At 39.6% G+C, this 23,557-nt stretch overlaps 1 protein-coding gene across 1 annotated transcript in view; it reads left to right on the top strand.

Annotated features, from left to right (window-relative positions):
- Positions 1–23,557, top strand: part of tie1 (tyrosine kinase with immunoglobulin-like and EGF-like domains 1) — an 85,613-nt gene that overhangs the window by 22,795 nt on the left and 39,261 nt on the right. The window contains exons 2-8 of the mRNA XM_072574559.1: positions 5,287–5,580; positions 8,567–8,677; positions 11,073–11,228; positions 12,313–12,444; positions 13,988–14,128; positions 18,383–18,511; positions 19,405–19,550. Of these exons, the coding sequence (XP_072430660.1) occupies positions 5,287–5,580; positions 8,567–8,677; positions 11,073–11,228; positions 12,313–12,444; positions 13,988–14,128; positions 18,383–18,511; positions 19,405–19,550 (1,109 nt within the window). The remainder of the gene's footprint in view (positions 1–5,286; positions 5,581–8,566; positions 8,678–11,072; positions 11,229–12,312; positions 12,445–13,987; positions 14,129–18,382; positions 18,512–19,404; positions 19,551–23,557) is intronic.

Below are 23,557 nucleotides of genomic sequence, written 5' to 3'. Positions count from 1 at the left end.
GAAAAGCTGGAATGTGGCTCTCTTGTGGTGCAGTGGGAGTGTCCCTAGCCCAGGAGCAGGAGATCTGAGTTAAAGCTCCACCTGTTCCACAGTTGTATAATAACAGTTGTCTCTGAACAGGTTGATTAGAAAAATAGGTTAAATAAACAAAAAAAAGAAGCTGGGTTAACCCAGAATCAGCATTTGGTTGCAGCTCTTTCATAGCTGTGTAATGTAAGAGAGAAGATTAAATGAACACTAGTGCCTAAAGGCCTGTTCAGAAACTTGCATTGTTGGCTGATTTGAATCTTATGGCTTCAGTTATGAATCACTTAGCTAAATCAGGGACGGATCTGTTTATGAACAGCCCTCACCTTCGCACCTCTCACACTTACCCCATCATGCTAATGTTCAATGCTTTACTTTATGGACTGGCAAACACCACCCCGCACCCTTTCCCATCCTTCATTTGCACCAACTCACCTTCCATCTCCTTCCCTCCTCTTTGCTTGCTCTTTTTCTCCACACTCTGTCATTTTCCACTTCTAGTCCTTTACTATTCCACCTTCCCCATTTCAAATGTATGAGTCATAGAGAGATCGACCCTTAAATCCAACTTATCTGTGCCAACCAGCTATCCCAATCTGACTTAGTCCCATTTGCCAGGATTTGGCCCAGATCCCTCTAATCCTTTCTTTTCATATACTCATCCAGATGCCTTTTAATTGTAATTGTACCAGCCTCCACCACTTCCTCTGGCAGTTCACTTGATACACGCACCACTCTCTGTATGGAAAGGTTGCCCCTTAGGTCCATTTTAAGTTTTCCTCTCTCATCGTAAATCTATGCCCTCTACTTTTGGGCTCCCCCATCCTTGGAAAGGGCCTGGGCTATTCACCTTATCCATGTCCCTCATGATTTTATAAACCTCTATAAAGGTCACCCTCAGCTTCCAATGCTCCATGGAAAAAAAAACCCGGTCTATTCAACATCTCCCTATAATTCAAAACCTCCAGTCCCAGCAACATCCTTGTTATCTTTTCTGCACCCTCTCAAGTTTAACAATATCCTTCCTCGAGAAGGCCAACCAGAATTGTATGCAGTATTCCAAAAGTGGCCTCATCAATGTCAAGTGCAGCTACAACATAACATCCCAACTTCTAGACTCAATGAAGTCAGGCATGCCAAATGCCTTCTTCACCAACCCATTTACCTGTAATACCACTTTCAAGGCACCCCTAGGTCTCTTTGTTTAGAAACACTCCCCAGACCTGGTTTACCTTACCAAATGCAACACCTCACATTTATCTAAATTAAACTCCATCTGTGATACCTTAGCATTAGCCCATCTGATCAAGATTCCATTGTAATATGAGACAACCTTCCTCATGTTTTGGTGTCATCTGCAAACTTTCTACATTCACTTCCAGAACATTTATATAAATGACGAAAAGCAGAGTCATTATCTCTTCACTTTCTAACCACATGTTTAACCTGAATGCAGTACCTGGTCTTCATACCCCTGAATAACACCACAGCAGATTGAAAATCAGCTGGAATATCAATGGGAATTGTGTCTACAGCATCCTCGCTACATCAGAGTTATATGTCTCTAAGTAATATTACAATTGCAGCTACTCCTGTCTCAAGAATAGTTACAAACAGAATCGCTTTCTGTTAACTTGCCTTGGAGAAAAAAGTGTTTCAGGTTTTACTGAGGTTATAGTAAAATATTTAAAAACAGGTTCTGATTATTTATCTGCAGTTCCTGTTCAAATCCTGATTTCATATACTATTCTACTCAGTGATACATCATATGGATCTGTCTCACACGCATAAAAATTCTGATGAGGTGCTATTATCAATCAAACAGACTGAGGAAATGAACTAGACATCGTTTCAGAACTATGACAGTGCAGGAAATGAGAAAACAGCTGCATCACCCCCTGTGAAATGTGTCAGTCTTCTTTTTGTTCTGGAACATGCTATTCCATTTTCTAAGTATCAGCTCGAAGGTATACGATACCAAAAGTCAAGCCCCTCTCGATTATAAAAACCAAGCAAAGCTCTTGCTGTCAATAGTAACCCCTATAATGTTACAAATGGGGAAGAACAAGGAGGAATGAGAAAATGGGAATAGCTAGATATGATAGGAAAGACATTTCAGCCTGTTAGAACATTGAGCAAGAGGTCTGTAAAGGTAGCAATTCAGAATGTGATTACTTGCAGAAATAATGGGGAAACTTTCTCATGTTAGAGTCTAAGGACAATGAGCTGTGATATTTCTCTTGGGAGAGTTACGTTACCATGTCCTCTTCAAAGTGTTTTACACTTACTTTGATCATTGTACTTTTTTCATTTAATAGAATGTGGACATCACTAGCTAAGCTAGTATTTATTGGCCAATCCTTAACTGTCCTGAGACAGAGTGGCATTTCAGAGGGTAGTTAAGAATCAACCACATTATCTGCAGTCACACGTTGGGCTGACCAGGCAAGGACAGCAGATTTCTGTTTTTACATAACAACCAATAGTTGTAACATGACCAACGTTATATTCTAGATTTTTATTCAATTTAAATTTCACTATCTACCCTGGTCTGATTTGAACTCATATCCCCAGAAGATTTGAGTGGGGAATTTTGGATTACCGGCTCAGTGACATTACCCACTATGCCACTGCCAATGCGTCACCTCCTGTTGTGACCTTCGGCTATCTATCAGTTAGAGTTATAGAGCTGTACAGCATGGAAGCAGACCCTTCGGTCCAGTTCATCCATGCCAACCAGATATTCTAAATTAATCTGGTCCCATGATGCCTTTTAAATGTTGTAGTTTTACCAGCTTTCACCACTTCCTCTGGCAGTCCAACCACACATCACCCTCTGCATGAGAAAGTTGCCCCTTCAATGCCTTTTAAATCTTTCCCCTCTCACTTAAATCTATGCCTTCTAGTTTTGGACTGCCCCACCCCAGGGAAAAGACATTGTCTATTTACCCTATCCATGCTCCTCATGATTTTATAAACCTCTATAAGATCACCCCTCAACCTCCAACACTCCAGGGAAAACAGCCCCAGCCTATTCAGCCTCTCCCTGTAGCTCAAATGCTCCAACCCTGACAACATCCTTGTAAATATTTTCTGAACCCTTTCATGTTTCATAACATCCTTCCTTTAGCAGGGAGACCAGCCATTTGTGCTGCAGTGTTAAGCCAAGCTAATGAGCATAGTTTCACTGGATTAATAACCTGAGCAACTGTTGTAAAAATTAAATACCAATCTTGACAGGCATTGGTTATGGACCTACAAAAGTATTTTTGATATTTCAACATGGAAGGAGGCTCTTTGACCCATTCTGCTTGAATCAGTGCCAGTTCCATTTTAGTGCTATCTATTCAAGTGATAATTTCTTCATTTTCCTTGAAAACCTTTAATATCTTTCTATCTTCAACTATTTATCTAAATCCTATAATTGACTATCTATCTAACAGCACTTGATGACATACCCTCACTATAGGAATATGGTCATTCATCATCATCTCAAGGGCAGTTAGGGATAAATGATAACTGTCAGCCTTGCCAGCATTATGGCAGTCCCTGGGCATGGCTCCCCCCCTCCCTAACCCATCCTCCATTTGTCACAACAAGATTATTTTAAAAATAATCCCCTTCATAGTGGATACTTTTCACTCAGACCAAAGGAATTTAAATTGTAAAAGCAGCCAATTGAATTGGATTTCTTGAGTTAATTAAAGACTGAGTAGAAAGTGAGGACTGCAGATGCTGGAGATCAGGGTCGAGAGTGTGGTGCTGGAAAAGCACAGCAGGTCAGTTAACATCTGAGGAGCAGGAGAATCGACATTTCAGGCATAATCCCTTCATCCTGATCACTCTGAATGAAAGACTGAGTTCATTAGCTGAGTTTATTAGCAGCTAACCATGAGGTGAAATAATAATGCAACATGTAAACATGTGGATTAGCAACAGGAAGTGACAAAAAAGTACAAGTTAAAAAGTGTGGATCGGTCCCTGAGTTATCTGTTGCAGTTGTTACAGTGGATGTTCTTGAGATTGGTCATTGAACAGCCTTTTTTGAGATTTTTGGTTTTGCAGGTTGATTGAAATTGGCTTGTCTTGGTTCTTTTCGACAATGGCTGGGTGGCAGTCCCAAGTCTCCATTGTCAAAAAGTACATTTAAGTCGTCATTGGACAAACATATGGACGTACATGGAATAGTGTAGGTTAGATGGGCTTCAGATTGGTATGGCAGGTCGGCGCAACATCGAGGGCCGAAGGGCCTGTAATGCGCTGTAATGTTCTATGTTCTATGTTCTGGCTTTTTCCATGTTTCACCTGTAGTGCAGGGGTGTTCAATGGCTTTTGAAAACAAAGATGAAAATTTTAAATTCAAGGTGTTGCTTAAGTCTGAGACAATGTAGGTCTGCAAGCAAAGTGATGATGGGGGAACAGGACTTGGTGTGCATTAGGACTGCAAAAGCAGGAGAGTTTTAAATGGCCTCTTATAACATTTGCATTTGATTATCTATATGCTTATAATTGCAGCATTAGTGTCTTCAACCATAACCTTTGGAAAGCTTTTCCTTAACCTCTACACTTCTCTACCACTATATATATATAGCTTCTTAAAACTTAACTCTTTAGCCAAACTTTTGATTGGCTGCGCTAACACCTCTCTATGTGGCTGTGTGTCAAATTCTGTTTGTGAAGCATGTGGGATGTTCCCAAGCTTTAAAAAGGTTAACAAAAATGCAGAAGTCATTGGTGTAATGAAAGTGCACAATTAAAATCTTTGGTACATTTTTAAAATTTCAATTTACAGATAACTTGCTACTCACTAAACCATTCATGCATTTGTAATTATGATAAATTAGGCATTCCATCAGGTTAAATAATTTAAATATCTAAACTTCCCCTTCAAAAATGAAACATCCCAGTGTTTTTAGATTAAAGAAGAGTATTTTCTGTTGAAATTGAGGGAAAATACTAAATTTGTGAAATAAATGTAAACACAATTGCTTTAATTTTCATATCTTCCAAGAGTTTAAAGGATTACAACCTATACATTTTATAGAATACAAGACCGTAATCCCATCTGAAATGAATTGTTATAATTGGTTTACAGTGACCATGAGTTTCTAGTAAGCAAAGTTTCTTACAACATTCAGAATAGGGAATGTGTAGTTTCAAAACGTAACCTTTCTGAGGAAGGCCTGAAAGTCATGTGACTTTCATTGCAAATTTTCACATCTTGAATCTTCAATGCTTTCTATGTATTTTTTCATACAGGAGCAATTTTGGACCTCTACCTAATCACGGACCTCAATTCTTCAAATGTATTTCCTCTTTCCTGTGTGTCCGGTGAGCGTCGTTCTGATGGACCTGAACTTAGAATGGAAAAGGACAGTTCAATAGTTCAAGTGAAAAAACACAATTTCAATTATGAAACTGACTCCAGCAGACACAATGGCATCCAGGCAACAGGTTCCAGTAAGGATTGGGAACAGGTGGGGATCTACTACTGCGAAGGAAGACGACAGACAGAGAAAACTCACATTGTGACAATTATCAACAGCAATGCAGGTAATCTTTGGAACAACAACTAGACAGAAACAAAGTGGCTTTGACTGAGTTTTAATTTGGTATTGATGCTTTCTGGCACATAAGCAGTTCTAAAACAGTTTCAGTCAGGGAAATCATCACCCATGGTTGAACTCAAGTTAAACACCTTGTCAGCCATTACTCTTACCTGTGTGTCCTAAGGTTCTGTCTCCAAGTTCTCATTCAGGGCTTGAACATGAAAATTAAGGCTGACATTCCAGTGTTGCATTATCGAAGGGATGCTGTATTGTTAGAGGTGCCATGTTTTGAATGCAACATCAAATCAAGACCTCATCTGCCTGCTAATGTCAAAGATGTCTTAGCACTATCGTAAAGAGGATCAGGAGAACTATTCTAAATGTCCCAGTCAATTAGTTTTCTCTTTCTTTTCTTTTTTAATGTGGGTTTGGAATTTTTATTTTGGGTGGTATCGCATTCTCAGATACAAACAGTCTGTTATGCAATTCCATTGCAGGAAGTGGAATTCAGTATTGGACAAGGCAAATAATAAATCTAACCTTTACTTAGCTGTGAAGTATTCCTTTATAGATAGGTTTAAAACTGCTGTCTTTTGCAGCCTCCATCTATTACCCCTCCTCCATAATCTTCGGTCTCCGTCCTCCTCCTTCACCATTGAAACCTGCTTCTCCCTGCTCACACCTCTAGCTCTCTTCTTCATGTGTCCTCTTTTTCATCTCATTATGAATGTTCCTTTTTCTTGACCGTACATGCAGACCACTTATACTGTCCCTTTCTTCCTGCTTGGAACCCTCGTTCTTCCCCCATGGCAGCCATCTTCCTCACCCATGGCAGCCATCTTCTTCATTCATGGCACCCAAAGTGCTCTCTAAGCCCTCCTTGTGGCTCTTGGAATTCTGGGGGAGATCCAGCCAAGGTTTGCAATAATGAACCTGGGGATGAAGGGCTTGTCATATGATAGAGTGGTTAAGGACTCTGGGTCTGTACTCAATGGAGTTTAGAAGAGTGATGGGAGGGGAGTTTTAATTGATATTTTCAGAACACTGAGAGGCCTGGATGTAATGGACATGGCGAAGATGTTTCCACTAGTAGAGAAACTTGGACCCAAGGGCACAGCCTCAGAATAAAGGGGATGATCCTTTAGAACTGAGATGAGGAGCAATTCATTCAGCCAGAGGGTGGTGAATCTGTGAAACTCAGAAAGCTATGGAGACCAAGTCATTATGTGTGTTTCAGACAGAGATAGATAGGTTCTTGATTTGTAAGAGGATCAAAGGTTACAGGGAAAAGGCAGGAGAATGAGGTTGAGAATCATATCAGCCAAAATTTCAAATGGCAGAGCAGACATGATAGGCTGAATGGCTTAATTCTGCTCCTCTCTTTTATGGTCTTTTGATTTTTTGGAATCTGAGCTAATTGGATAGTATTTAATATCATACTAAGGATGACAACTGAAATCTTACCAAATATGTTTGTTATACAGTTTGGTTCTTCATATTTTTATTAATTGAACATGTCATTTCTGTATAACTAGGTGACTTGAGCCCCCTCTAGTGCTCAGATGCACCTTTTGCAGTTATATAGAGAATAATCATATTTTTCACAGCATTCCATAACTCAGCTATCTCTTATGATTCTATAACGTATCCAGTTCTATCCAAAACTGTGGATACTGTCAATCTGAAATAAAAGCAGAAAGTTCTGGAAAATGTCAGCATGTCTGGCAGCATCTATGGAGAGAGAAACAATTAACATTTCAGGGTCCAATGCGTTATTAAGTTATAGAAAAGCAAAATACTGTGGATGCTGTAAATTTGCACTGTTGGGAGTTAATGGTTCGAGTCTGGTGTTACTTCTTCAGAACAGTTAATGTTAAATCTATTGCTTTCCACAGATGCTGCCAGATGCCGAGTTTTTCCAGCATTCTCTGGGATTGCATTAGTATTTTTCAGCCAAATTTCCACAGGGACACCAGAGAAAATGACTCCTATGTCTCTACATTTAGTAACTTTTTCAACCATCAATGCTAACATCTCCATGTGGTGGTATTTATTGGGTAAATCATCATTTAAAAATAGTTGTCAGATCTGTGTTTAACTTTCTCTGTCACGAATAATATCTACACTGTCTCATTGTTCTTCCTCAGTCATTAACACTGCCATTTTTTTATGGGATTCTTTTCTGCCCTTGCCCAAGGGCACTTAAGAGTTAACCACAGAGCTGTGCATCTGGTGGTGAGGGAAGGTTTCCTTTCCTGAAGGATATGATTGAAACAGATTTTTCTTTTTCAACAATCCTGTATTTAACAATGGTTACAATTACTGATACTAGACTTCTATTACAGGTTTACTTTACAACTGAATTTACGTTCCTCAGCTTTAATGATGGGATTTCCATTTTTTTTATTAATCCAAGCCTCTGAATTACTGAGGCAAAAGTGAATACTGCAGATGCTGGAGATAGAGTCAAGAGTGTGGTGCTGGAAAAGCATAGCACGTCAGGCAGCATCCGAGGAGCAGGAAAATCGACGTTTCGGGCAAAAGCCCTTCATCAAGAAACGTCGATTTTCCTGCTCCCCGGATGCTGCCTGACCTGCTGTGCTTTTCCAGCACCACTCTCTTGACTTTGGATTAGTGAGTCCAGTGATACAGCTTCCATACTTAATACTGTGCTCATACATGTACCCTACTCTGTTTGATCATTCTTGTTTAGCCATCACTAGAGGTGTTTATGTTCATTAACTCACAAATCTCCGTCACCTGTCTCTATCACTGTCTCTGGGAGGTCTCCTTCATCATGACCAGTTGTTTCTGCATTTGGTAACTCCTCCTCTAGAATCACTAGCAGTGTCGGTGTTTGCTGGACACTGCTGCATCCTCAATAATCACTTGGAAAAAGAAATTCTCTTTTTCATCATTGTCACTGTAAATTTTCCACCACTGAGTCACATTGTTTCAACACATAACATGGTTTTGTTTTGACATTCCAGCCGAATTCTACCCGAGCAAGCTCACAACAACAGTGAACAAGGGGGAAACAGCTCTGCTTGTGGTCCAGAGACTGAATGCTGTGAATGAAGATGTCATGTGGAAGTGCAATGGTGAGTGAAACAATCCGTTCTTGAACTTTCCCTTCAGCTGTGTGTCAGCTTCCCTGCAGAGAGGCTATTAATAAGAACACAAGGAATAGGAGCAGAAGTAGGCCATTTGGTCCTTCAAGTCTACTTGGACATTCAACAAGATTATTGCTGATCTGTCCCAGGCCTCAACTGCTCATTCATGCTAAGTCATCATAGCCCTCAAATCCCTGATTGTTCAAAAATCAATCAATCCCTTCTTTATTGATTTTCAGTGATGTAAGCTGAGTTAATTCACTCTCAGGGGTAGAGAATTCTTTACATATTCACTATCCTCAGGGAGAAGAAATCCCTTTGTATTTCATTTTTACATGAGTGCCTCCTTATTCTTTTTTATTCTTTCACGGGATGAGGGCATCACTGACTAGGCCAACATTTATTGCCCATCCCTGATTGCCCAGAGGGCAGGAGTGGGCTGGAGGAAGGGAGTGAGGCTGTAGGAGAGGAGTAGGGCTGAGGAGGGGAGTGGGCCAGAGGAGTGGAGTGGGCTGGAGGAAGGGAGTGAGGCTGTAGGAGAGGAGTAGGGCTGTGGATTTTGCTGTGGATCTGGAGTCACATGGATGCCAGACCAGATAATGATGGCAGTTTCCTTCCCTAAAGGACACTAGTGAACCAGATGATAATCGACAATGGATTCACAGTCATCGTTAGACTCTTAATTCAAGATTTTTATTGAATTCAAACTTGATCATCCGCTGTGGTGGGATTTGAACACAGATTCCCAGGATATTACCCAGGTCTTTGGATTAACAATAAAGCAATAATACCACTAAGCCATTGTCTCCCCTAAACTCTGTAAGTATGCTCCCTAGTTTAAGACTCCTACACTCAGTACAGACACCTTCTCAACACTTACCCTGTCAAGCACCTTCAGAATTATGTCTGTTGTAAAACATAGCCCTCACTTGATAGTTAGATAGTGCAATTCCTACTTAAAGGGTTTCAAAGATGTTAACTGCAACTTAACCTAATGTGCCGGTTGAGAAAGACAGTGGTATCGCTGAGGAGATAAAATGATGTTCAGGGCAGGGGCACTTAAGTAATATACACAGTGGTTGAGACAAGATGGGTGCAGATCAATGGAGCCTGCAGAAATGGCACAGTGGCAGGGATCCAGAAAGATTAAGCAGGATTACCTGTGTCCAATTCCTGATATTGGGAACACTGTCCCTAACTGAATGTGCTAGGGATGGAGAACTGAGGCATTGCTTCTGGCAAGATATCAGTTAAGCTCATCACTGCGACAGTAAAGGCCGTAAGCTCACACGGAGTTAATGGTTCTCATGCATCTTCCGAAAAGTGGGCTACAGTAGGATTGTTCATTCACAGACACTGTGCCCAAATGAGGAATCCAGCAACGAGCACTGTGCACTGCCCTTGTATAAGATCCTTTCTTCCTCCACCTCACTGGCAAAGTCCTATCTCCAACACCTTATCACTCCACTCGCCTGTCTCCAACAATCCAGTAATGGGCCCTGATGAAGGAACTATTTTATTACTGGCAGTGTCCACCAACTCCCATGGCACTGTTGGTAATGGAGCCTTATTGCCTCTGGATAGGCAACAGCTCTCATGAATGGGATTTCCACCCCACTGGGACCTTAATAACATGGGAGGTGGACCCTTGCCTACTTAAGTGATTGATTATTAATAAATGGGTCATAAATAGACAGTAACACTGCTGAACTCTCATCAGAGGGAATGTCCAGACTCAAGGATCACATTCTGTCTACAAACTAAGGACGTAGGTTTAAGGTGAGAAAAGGCACCTAAAGGGGAACTTTTTTCACAGAGTGTGGTGCGTGTATGGAATGGCTGCCAAAGGAAGTGGTGGAGGCTGGCATAATTACAACATTTTAAAGGTATCTGGATTGGTCTATGAATAGGAAGGGTTTAGAGGGATATGGACCAAATGCTGGAAAATGGGACTATATTAAGTTAGGATATCTGGTCGGCATGGATAATTTGGATGAAAGGTCTGTTTCAATGCTGTACATCTCTATGACATGATATGTGGCACATGCTTGGGAGGAGAAAGTGACAATGACCATATGATTCCCAAAGTTTCCCACGACTGGGCAGAGGACATTACACTGCATCTTGTTGTACCCATTGCTAACTAATTGATAGATCTCAATTACTATTAGTCATCAACTTGAGAATTGTTGTATCATAAAATATCTACATGGTGAAAAGTGAACTAAATGAGCCCTGGTCTTTTCTCCATAAAGTTATTCTAGTGTTCTGTTGCAGCTAAACATTTGTCATATTTCAGTCTTATTGTTCCAATCTACCCCTTCCTCTTTGTCACTCTTACTGAATTCTTGAAAGTGTATAAAGGATGCTCTTGTTTTCTCAGGTACCTACTTCAGTACAATTCACGTTAATGAAATCGAGAACGGGACTGTTTCCTTGAAGATTGATAATGCAACTCCATCTCACACCTGTGTTTATAGCACATCAGCACTTAGTGGGAATTTTCTGAATGGAGTTTTCTTCAGACTTATAGTCCGAGGTAAGGCCTAGTTTGAATTTGGCAGAAAATGCAAAGGTACAAATTGATGGAGACAAACCACAGTATTATCTGAATAAGTGATAGTTCAAACAGCATTTCTTCATTTCAATATAATAATAGCATCAAGATGATAATGTAAAGAAACCATGTTCAAATACAATAGTTGAAAGAAGGTTTTTCAAAAGCTTGATCTGCAACAATATATTTGCTATTTGAATAATGTTATTACACTTACTGTTCAAGGACTTCAGATTAATGTTATAAAAATTCACAAAAGAAAACATATTGTCAGATCATCATAAAGTTGCATTTGTCTCATAGCCAGCAATAAAGTAACAATCAAGCCTTTTCCAACCACAATTCCATACATTTTCTCCAGCAGAGGCTGCTGGAGTCTGTAACAAGAGCATGATACACGACCAAGCCAAAGTTAGTCTGCAGCTATAACATCCCAATGCACTCACTTGTGTCTATAAGAAGTTCTCTATATGCATCTCTTTGAATTTCCTACTCTGTCACTAAAAGATCTCCCACTTGCACAATACCTTGTTGCACTGAATTGTCACCTCAATTACAGTGCAGGAAAATGCTCACGAATAGTAATAATTTCTCACCTAAGTGAAAGGGGTAACACTCAGACACACTATAGGCAAACAGTTCTTTGGTGGCCTCAAATTAACTATAAAATATGCAGCACAAATTGCAGATCTGAATATTAATACTTGACCTCAAATTTTACATTTTTGTTTGTATGAGTTTGTGAGGTAGCTCTTAGTGTTAATAGCATTTATCCACCCAGTCTGTTTTGAAGGCTGGGTGGTCAGTACATATTATTACCCAAAAATGAAAGGAATTCACTGAATGAAAAAGTAGTTGATTTCTCATTTGTAATGTGTAAGCAAAGAAAATGAATATGTTGCATCCATTCTTCAAACATTGATGACAAGTCTTGTTTATTATGTAAAACAAATTCTGAAATAACGCTAGGATATATGCCCAAGAAATTGTGCATAAGTTAAGTTTGACTCAATACTTACCAGATACTAATTTGATGTTTTACTTACACCATTATGTTATGTTACAGCTTGTCCTCATAAGAAATGGGGAACAGCTTGTGATAAAGACTGCCCTGATTGTCTCAATGGGGGAATCTGTCATGAAGGTACAGGGGAATGTATCTGTGGACCAGGCTTTACTGGAGAAAACTGTGAGATGGGTGAGGAATCACAATTATTAATATTGCAAAATGAGATTTTGTAAATCAGTCATCCATAGAGAGTTTATGTCTCAGTATTCATATTTAATGTGAGTACCAGTATTCATTTTAAATGTATATATGGCAAGCAACTGACCTATTGATTGCAATGTTTTGTACTGAAACTTGCTTACTGTGAACCACAGAGCTATAAGTCATCTACATGCTTAGAACTAAAACTGTATTGTTCAATAGAAATAATTAGTCATAGTCATATTCAGAACAACAGTGCTAAACTTAAATGCACTAATTTTAGTAGACAACATACTTCACACATGTATATATACTTAGCAAACATTAATCATCATTTAGTAACCAAGGTAATAAAAGCACTTGATGAAGAAAAATAGCCACACAGTGAATTTTGCCTTATCATTTTACTATTAAGTTATTTATAAGTTAATTCCTATTCTTAAAATCAGCTGGACACATCTAGATTCCCAAGCTCACCATTTGAGGCTAATTACTAACATCACAGACTGGACTGGACTGAAACACAAGAACTGTAACTCTGGAATTAATCCAATATATGTTGCTGCATATGCATTTAAGTGCATTCCACCTCTACAATGCAACATTTTTTGTACTGGAATGGTACAATCCAGTACTCTGTACACTAAACACCAACTCCACTCAATACAACAACAACAACTCACGCACAGCCTTTAATGTGGGGGAAAAAAAATAGCAAGGTGCTCCATGGTCCTGTAAGTAAAAAATGCTGGTGGTGAATGAATTATTAACAATGCTGTACTGTTTCTCACAGCAAATAAAAGACACACCTTTAAAGGATATGCTTATGATATCATCACCAAAACATGGCAGGTGACTTCATGGTATAAAGCTCTGAGTATCCATTTTACTGAGCTCTGTTCTCCGGCAGCCTAACCTGTTTGAGGGAAGCATCAGCTAAAGCCCAGACAAGCAAGTGTTTGCAATTCATATACACATATACGAAGTGCTGTAGTAAAGGCTCAATGAATTCTTTCAGCACTGCATGACTCACATTTCGTTCTTACATTGTGGGAGCTCACTAAAGTATCACAGATCATCAGTTTATCATGCACATCATATCATGTCCAAGCAGAATGAGAAAAAGGCTTTCTAATAGTGGTGGGTTTTCAGGAACTTGTGGAGGCAGATGGTCTTTGGGAAGAAATGTTAGAATATTCACTCTAGATGGGTATAAGCACAGCCACCAGTCGTGAGACAAAGAGAGGAAGATATAACAGAGTGATGTCAGCAGAACAGAGTGTACTGTGGGATGGGACAAAAGTTTGTAGGGTCAGAGGTGTTTAGAGACATAGAGAGAGGCGAGGTCATAAAGAAATTTAAACAGGAGGATGATAATTTTAACTGTGACATTGGGGAGCAGGACGGTTGAACTAATCCATTTCTGCACAACTATGATGGTCAGTGCTTTACAATAAATTGGGACTTGGTTTTTGATAAGCAGTGACTGTAAATGTTTCAGAATCTCAACAAATCATTATCTGGTTTTTAGTCTGTGAGAAAGGAAAATTTGGTCGCAATTGCCAGGAAGACTGTAAGCGCCAGAAGAGCTGCAGCGGCTATAGATTTTGTCTGCCTGATCCCTACGGTTGTTCATGTGCTGCCGGTTGGCGTGGGAGGAAATGCAGTGAAGGTCTGTATGAAAAAAAACACCCGCTTTATAGAGCTGAAGCCTTGTTTAATGGTGCACAAAATTAAACATTCTAATTAAATATTATATTTGTGATTAAGCAATATGTAAAGGTGATATTGGGTAATTGCATCATAAAAATGCTATCAGATAATAAATTCTGAATTCAAGCACAGCCATTGAATTTGCCACTCATCTTGATTCATCCTGGGAACACCAAAGAGTAGATATTCATTTTTTTCTAACCTTCACACTCAAGGAACTGAGTGTTCCCCATCGCAGAGATCAGGAAAATTAACCCTCAGAAACTCATTGCTTTGACTTCAGAAGTCTTCCACTTTCTGTGTGGGTTGAATGAGTAAATTGGCACAACAGGTTTCATTGCCAGACCACTCTAGGAAGAAGCCATGCCTAAAAAGAAAGAGATAGCAAAAGTCAAAAATTAATTCAATATAAATTTTGACATCAATGATGAGGCTTGTTCTATACCCTAAATACACATTCCCTAAATGTATATTAGAACAATATTGGTGTTTCTTCACTGTCACTAGAGTCAAGATCCTCAATCTCTCTCCACAACGACACAGGATATATATCTTTAAGGGATAAACTCTTGATGTCATCACCATATCATGTCATGTGACATAATAATGTTAAGTTTGTAGTCTCCATTTTATTGAGCACTGCAATCTTCTCAAGGGAAATTAGGAGTAGATAACAAACGCTGGCCTGGCCAGAGGACCCAAATCCAATGAATGAATGAATGAGCAAAAAATGGTCCATTGAGTCTTTGGAATGAAAAGACTCTCAGTTTGAAGGTTCTGAAACATTTTTGATTGAAAGGAACCTTCTTCAAATAGATCATTCATTGTAGAACCTCCTCTCTCCATCATTAGTTAATAGTATACCATATTTATGATATGAAATGCTGCAAAATATAAAGTATTTTAGTGATGCTATTAAAAAAACAGGTCATTTTCTGCAGTCCTCCATACACATTCCCTCACTAAATGACAAAGTCAACACAAACTGCATGGTGCTTGTCGTGACTGAACTCTGCTTCCTGTCAAATTATTTTGTGGATGCTTTATAGAAGCCACTTTGAGAGACAGACAGATCCCTTTCTGCTCAGGATCGTGTTTCTGTTTAGCGACATGTCTGTAATTTCCCTTTTTATAACAAAATGCAAGAGATAGGTATTCTCCTGCCACCATTCTTAGCAAGTACAAAGATAGCTGGAAGAAAACTGTATCATAACAGCTTCATTATATAATGCCTTTCACATCTTTAAAATGCCCCAAACTACTTGTGGTTGGTGAATTACTTTTAAGTTTCAGTCATTGTTGATTTGTAGACAAATAGCAATGATTACAAGAATGAGATGAATCAAGTAAATTCTTTTCAAATGCCTCATACAAACTATCAGATTTATCAGGGAAAGTTCCTTCAAAATATATTTTGAGCCCCAAGTTAATCTTCAAAATAATTTCCCTTCCCATGCCTCTACAACTGCACTCTAGTCACTGCTGTTCAATAGCATAAAGAACCCTCTCCCACAATACCCATCAGCAAGACTTTTGGATTATAAAACCAATTAGCAGGTTCTGCAAATTGCTGTTAATTGCTGTACTACATAGCTGAAAACTGTGATGGTACTTAGGCCGTGCAATTACTTTTCAACTATGTTTATTTTGGTAGAAAGCTATGTTTATATTCAAAGTTTTATTTCGAACTCAACAACGGCTGTTTGATTTACTTGTGTCTGTTTAAAGTGATGCCAGTAATACACTGACTTTCTTCTTCCTACTGATTTAAAATGTCTACAGTGTGTAACTAGTGCTCACCACTTTGTTAAATGCAATGCCTCAACAGCTACGTTTAAATTCTTCAAGGGGAAGTGTGCTGTGGCTGCAGGAGGTGGTGGAAACCATTTTGGTGGCTCAGTGTATCAGGGACCTAGTTTCATTTCCATCCTTGGGCAACTGTCTGTGTGGAGTTTATGTAATTGTCTCTGTGTCTAGTCGATTTCCTCCATGTGCTCCAGGTTCAGGTGGAGGTCATGTTAAATTGCCCATAGTGTCCAGAGATGTTTAGGATGAGTGGATTGGCTATGGGAAATGCATGATTACGGGAATAGGGGAGTGGATCCGGGTGGGATGCTGTTTAGAGGGTTGGTGTGGACTTGATGGGCTGAATTGCCTGCTTCCACACTGTAGGGAGCCTATGAACAGCCTTTAAAGTGTTAATTGTGATCTGTCTCTGAGTCACTTGTACCTGGCTGTACATAATGTTAGCATATCCAAGTAACATCTTGCTATTTTATTCAGAACCAATAAAGGAAAACTATTCAGGGATTCAAAATATCACCCAGTTAGTGGAAGCTGTTGCTTTATTTACTATGTTCAGTGTCTGAGTATCTGTGTGCTGCCAAACATAAAGTCACCCAACTTAGTGAGTTTCCATTTAGTACCTTGCTGCCTCACCCAGCATACTTGGGCTGGTTAAATAACACCTATTTAGGCATTCAAAGGCTGAGCATTTTAAACAGTTTAACTTTACTTTTGAGAAAGATGCCCAGCTTGCTAGCAGTGTGTTTTTTGATAAATTTATTTGTGCAATTGTTGCAGCTGCTCATTCCTCAAATTAACATAAAAACATTTTCAAGATTCAAATTCATGAAGAAAGTGCAAAAGTAGAGCAATATTCCCACCTGTTTCACCTCATCCTAACAGCTACATGTCATTCTGGAATACATCACCAGCTCTGTCTTTCCTTGTGTAAAATACACAGTTAGACATTTTTGTATATAGTAAACAAGTACATTAGCATTATTCAATATGTAATGTATTACTAGCTATCAATCACTAGCTATGCAGAATTGGTAACTCACTACTTGCTGAATATTCCCTTGTTGTTAAAATGTACTGTGATAATCTGTAATATTTTAGAAACATGTATCCCTATATGAACTCTGCAATCCATTGAATTCCATCCTCCATAATAATATACTGCAAACTACGTATTTCCCTTTTATAACATACAAATAGCTTCAAGTCATTTCATCCATTTTGAACTGGAGGATATGTATGACATTTTCCATGGGTAAGAGTCTGGGTGAGTTGCTACTCGACTCCTTCAGGGCTTCTACCAAAATGCAGAGTGTGCCTTCATTGGTAAACCCCTCTTAGTATAGAGTAAACAGGGCTCCACAGAAACCACAGCCCTGTTTTCCTGGCAGTCATTTGCCTTATTCTGAAATACATTTCCCCACCCTCACAACCACTTTGACAGTTACTGTGAAACAGTAAGTGCAGAAGGTAAATCTGTGGGCAAGGATAGGGTGCCAGCTGGATAGGGTGCCAAGTGAGTAGGAGGTAAGGAGGTGGATGCAGCATCAGGGGAGAAGCGGGAGGGTTCAAATCCCAGCATATTGTGCCCTGGGCATGGAAGGGGCTGTCAGGTCCAGTGGAGGGGTGTTAGTGTGTTCCAGGCATTAGGGGGTGGGGCTGCTGGGTGGGTTTGTTGGGTTCAGGCACATAGGAGAGTGTCTATTCGGGGTCTAGGGTGGATGAAAGCAGTCTGGGGGAATAATGAGGTAATGAGTTGTGAGGTGTGATGTAATGAGCTTTGGGTCAGGGTGGGGCGTGCTCAGTTGAATAGTTACTCAACAGTTAGACCAGCTATTTAATAGTCCAACATTTCCTAAGTAACTATTTACTTAAACTGCGGTGGAACCCTCCAGTATGCTTTGATTTAAATTGAGACTTTTGGAGGATTTCAGGAGTAGGAGAATTTCCCAGAGGCATTTTCAATTTCCTGGACAATTCTTTTGAGCTCTACTCCAACTGCAGAATCCCATCTACATTTAGATTAGATTACTTACAGTGTGGAAACAGGCCCTTCACCCTAACAAGTCCACACCGACCCTCCAAAGAGCAACCCACCCAGACCCATTCCCCTACATTTAGCCCTTTACCTAACACTACGGGCAATTTAGCATGGCCAATTTTCACCTAACCTGCACATTTTGTTTGGACTTTGGGAGGAAACCCACTCAGACACGGGGAGGACATGCAAACTCCACACAAACAGTTGCCTGAGGCGGGAATTGAACCAGGGTCTCTGGCACTGTGAGGCAGCAGTGCTAATTACTGTGCCACCATGCATAGAACTGATTATCCGGCCATTAGAAAATCTGGGTCTATGATTTAAGTTGCCTGATGTGGATAGCTACCTGATTTAAAATTATGTTCACAGAGTGTAGCCCAAACACCTATGGACCAGAATGTAGGCTGAAATGTCAGTGTCAAAATGGAGCATCATGTGATCGATTCCATGGCTGTAAATGCCCAGTTGGATGGCATGGCCAATACTGTGAGAAATCAGGTACGAGACATTGTGATTTCACTTATGAATGTATATTGTTGCATGCATGTGCGTTTGTTGGAGTAGGGACCAGTGTTTACTTTCCTCAGATGAATGGTTGCTAGTTCAAAAGAAAGCACCAATTTAAAAGGGCTTTCATTCGTGTATTATCAAGCAGGATGCAACATTTTGCATCATTCAAATTATTGTGTTCATGAGCTGTGCTCACCATGCTATGATTTACTCTAGCATAATTTGTAAAAAGTAAACTCAGTATTACTTATTTGAATGCCAAAGTTAACGTTCTGCTACAAAATAAACCCTGCATTAAAGCAGCTGTCAAATTATTTGGTTGATTTCATGCAATGACTGCTTTATTATTTTAATTTGGTACGTGTGGATCAAAAAATATAGGAATATGCACACTGGCACTAGCAGAATCTAAAAATCTGGAAATAATATTTTACTATCAGACAGCTCCTAAACATTTGTTGAGTTCTTTAGCAAAGAAAACTACAGTTTCATACAGTCTGCCTTATGTATAAATTTAATCCTGTAACGTCATTGTTGATTCTTAATCAACTTGTGATGTGACGTTGTAGGCTATTTACTTGTGTCAAAATACTCACTGGCTCATATAGAAGATCCATTCATACCAAAGCAATTAAGATTGGACACACAATACCAGTTTTGCCAGAAAATCCGAGATCTCAAGAACAAAAGGGTTGTAACAGTACTGGAGACGGTAATATTGATGGTTGTAGAAATATAGGGATTTTGAAGTTACTAATAACATTGAGGGTGAGGGTCTGGATGATAATGTATTGTACATTTAAAACACTTGTGTACTTATTAAGCTAAATATTAATACATTTTAATAAAAGTTAGTAATATATATATTTTTTTCCCTTAAGATCACATCCCAAAGATCGTTGACACATTTACAGAAGTTGAACTGAACCTTAACTCAAGCCCAGTAATGAAATGCTCTGCCTCAGCAAAACCACTGCCCAGTAACAAGGAAATTCAGATCCGTAAACCTAATGGAGCAATTTTGAAGGTGAACCTCACAAGAGATATTTCTCTAACTTAACAGACTTTGCCAATCTAAGCTTAAAAACTTGAACTGCAGACCAAGAGTTTGTGACCAACAATTGTTTGTATTGTTATGATCAATGATTAAGAGAATCATTCCAAACTTTTGCCATTAACAGTATTTCCTACATATTTACTATTATATAGAATTAAATGGAATTTTGGAATCTTTTATAGTGGTAGTGCCCCTACTCCTGGGCCAGGAGGCGTGGGTTCAAGTGTCACCTGTTCCAGAGGTTTGTAATATTATCCCTGAACAGATGGATTAGAAAATACCTGAAATGGAGTTTTGCAGCACAGAAAGAAGCCATATAGTCCAATGAGTCTATGTTAGTGTTGATGTTCTGCAGTTTATTTTATCTCACTGCATCATTGTATCTATGACTATTCAGGACTACTGAGATATGCACGCGACAGCATGATCACAGGAAGAGAAAGAAACTATAAATACTCAGTCATGATTGCCGAGGAAGAGAACTTTTGAATTATATAAATAGAATCATAATCATAGCAGGGGCTGGAGGCCAGTGATCTACACAGAGAGTAACGTGATTGTTAGGGAAAGGTCTGTGATCAATACAAGCAGCAACATATTGGGGAATGATCTGTGAGCCACAAACACACGAGTTCAATCCCTGGATGAGACGCAGAATAGCTATACACTGAGTCAATTGAAGAATCTGTAATGTGATGAAAGTTGAGATGGTACATTGCAGTTAGATTTGCAGTGGCCTCGTCTGATGATAAACACAGTTTGAACTATGAACACTGTACATGTGGTTTAATTACATCATCGGTCCTCAGCAGTGGAGAAATAGTTTAAATAGTTCAATGATGTATATCAAATTTGAACGTATCTTTTCTAGGCGTTCAAATGTTATTTGATCATTAATTTACTTACTATCATTGGTAAGATTACACAACATTACAATCTTTATAAACGGCAATGATCAAAAAAGCACAGCCGTCGTGGGCACCCTTAACTCAGGAAAGTTGGCGTGTGGCATTTTGCATTCCTCTCATTATAGAATTGTGCAATGATTCTATGACAACGTCTGTTCATATACCACCTCCAACATCATATAACATCCCAAAGAGCGACAAAAGTACTAAATAAACTTTGATGGTGAGCCACATAGGAGATATTACATCAGATAGCCAAAACGGTGGCACAGTGGTTAGCACTGCTGCTTCACAGCACCAGAGACCCGGGTTCAATTCCCGCCTTAGGCGACTCTCTGTGTGGAGTTTGCACATTCTTCCCATATCTGCGTGGGTTTGCTCCGGTTTCCTCCCACAATCCAAAAATGTGCAGGTCAGGTGAACTGGCCATGCTAAATTGCCCGTAGTGTTAGGTGGAGGGGAATGGGTTGCGGGTTGGTGTGGACTTGTTGGGCTGAAGGGCCTGATTCCACACTGTAAGTAATTAATCTAAAAAAAACGTGGTCAAAAAGGTATGTTTTAAGGAGCATTTTTAAAGAAGGAGGAGAGGTGAAATAGATGAGAAGTGTAGGGTGGTGATTCAAGAACTTTAGACCTTAACATTTGAAGGCTTGTGTCCAATAGTGAAACAATTAAAATACAAGAGGGCAGAACTAGAATAACCCTGAATGATTTGTAGGCCTGGAGCAGGTTACAGAGAGAGGAAATGGTAAGATTATGGATTGATTTCAAAACCAGGGTGAGAATTTTAAAATTGAAGCTTTGCTTAACTAGGAGGCACTGTGGATAAGCAAACAGAGGGGAGATGTAGGACGCATACATCAGGTTTTTGATGACCCCTAATTGACAGAGACAAAAACATGGAGGCTGATCAGAAGGAGAGTGGAATAGTTAAATCTGTACAAAGGGATGGATGAGGGTGCAACACAGAAGGAGGCCATTCAATCCATTGTGCCAGTGCTGGCTCCCTACACTGGCCCAACCCCCCACCTTTTCCTCCGCTACATCGATGACTGTATCTGCGCTGCCTCGTGCTCCCACGAGGAGGTTGAACAGTTCATCCACTTTACCAACACTTTCAACCCCGACCTCAAATTCACCTCGACCGTCTCAGACTGCTCCCTCCCCTTACTAGTTGTGTTATTAAACTTTTCCTCACTCAGCCACTCTTCACCCTCAAAAACCATGCATGCAGATTATAATGTTTAAATCCAAGTTTGGGCTATATCTACAGAGATCCTTTTGAGCTCAGCAACACTAGGGTGAACCACTGGTCCAGTGAAAACATTAAGATGATAAGTTAAAAGCAAAATCTGAAAGCCCATTCTCCTGCATGTATCATACAAACAGCATCTCAGAAATGTCATCTTTCAGATTAGCTGCACTTGAACTGGATGGACCTGAAGCAAGTATACCAGTGTAAGCGCCGGGAGAATTAATGTCAGGTACTTTTGCAAGCAGGTAACTTACAATACCAAGAGGTGGAGGGCAGGGATTAACTGCTTGCAGAATTCCTTCGGTGCTTATTATTGATGTTCCTGCATTGCTCTGAATAATGGAGACCACACTCAGTAAATTTTCGCCTTTGTCCTTGTTAGCATGCATTCAATGGTTGAGCAGAAACCATTGTATCTTGTAAGGGAAAGTTGATGGCTGAAGTAAAAGAAGTAAAGGATTCAGCAGAGACAACACAGCAGTGAGATTAACTTTAGTAAGTCAGCACAGACAAATTCGGCCAAATGGCCTCCCTTTGCAGTTCCAAATGAGGCTCCACCACCTTTCCATCCAAAGTCCATCGAATTGTCATCATCTTAGGAATGTGAGATTCAAAACTTTATGCAAACTAGGAAGATTAAGCAAGATGTGTATCATTGATTCAGACATAGATATTTGAAGGTGACTGTTACTATTCTTTCCCAGAATGTGGTCACATATAAATCATGCCCAGGTCCAGCAAAATAAAAGTCTTTCAGGTTCTCCCATTGTTGTTTAATGTGCTTGTTTATTTAATGAAGTTACTACCTGTTGTGTTTAATGGTTTTCTATATTTTTAGCCATGTAGCATTTACCTGCGTAGCATTTGCAGGTCAGTTAGTTCAGTTGGCTGGATAGCTGGTTTGCAATGCAGAGTAAAACCAACAGAGCAGGATCAATTCTCATACTAGCATTCTCAAACTTGCCTCTCCACATCTGAACTGTGATGACACTCACATTAAACTCAACATTAAACACCAATCATTTCTCTTATGAGAGAGCATAGTCGGACTATGGTGATTTTACCATCACCTTACATACCACAGAGGTTTGTATTGAGTCATATCCGGACATTTATTAACAACTAAGTGTATGCATTAATGTGACATCTCAGATGTACATATTTGGCCTGGACTATCTGCTCACTTAGATTGCTGTTGTATTATATATGTTTTTATATATCCTGACTAGCAGTCTGGGCAGTTGGCTGAATGCCTGATGGCTGAATTTGCAGAAAGGTGGAGTTCCCTTCTGTTAGAGCATCATATGTTGAGTGTCAATTAGCTGTCTTAAAGCAGTAATGCCTTTTGCGATCTTTGCAATAGTGCAACTCTATCTTTAGGTCAGAATTGCTTCTAATCTTCCTGAGCCCACGCCCAATGGCGCATCTCTTGACATGCCTTAACTGTCTAAGTATTTGGGTGCTAACGTCTTTGTAAGCAACCGGCATTGTTTTTCCATTCGAGTGCACATTAATGCAGCCCCCTGGCAAATTTCTGTCTGATGCTTATCTCTATTTCCTTAATGTGGGGAGCAAGAATTCACAGTGGTGCGGCCGGATCCTAGTCTATTGAAAACAGTGAGTTCTGAGGGTATCTTCTAGTGCAGATAAAGAGTGGATGCTGTGTCACTGTATGGAATTCCTTATCATTTTATAGAATGAGGATCTATTACCATGTTATTGTATGCAGGTCCATTTTTCAGATAAACATGCAGAAAGAGTAATCAATTATTGTCATATTTTCAGTGAAAAGTCTGAAATTAATTGCATTGTAT

The sequence above is a fragment of the Chiloscyllium punctatum genome, chromosome 7 (assembly GCF_047496795.1).
Source record: "Chiloscyllium punctatum isolate Juve2018m chromosome 7, sChiPun1.3, whole genome shotgun sequence".
NCBI classification, from domain to species: domain Eukaryota; kingdom Metazoa; phylum Chordata; class Chondrichthyes; order Orectolobiformes; family Hemiscylliidae; genus Chiloscyllium; species Chiloscyllium punctatum.
The sequence above is the reverse complement of the archived record's forward strand: the minus strand, read 5'-3'. Positions and strand labels throughout refer to the sequence as shown.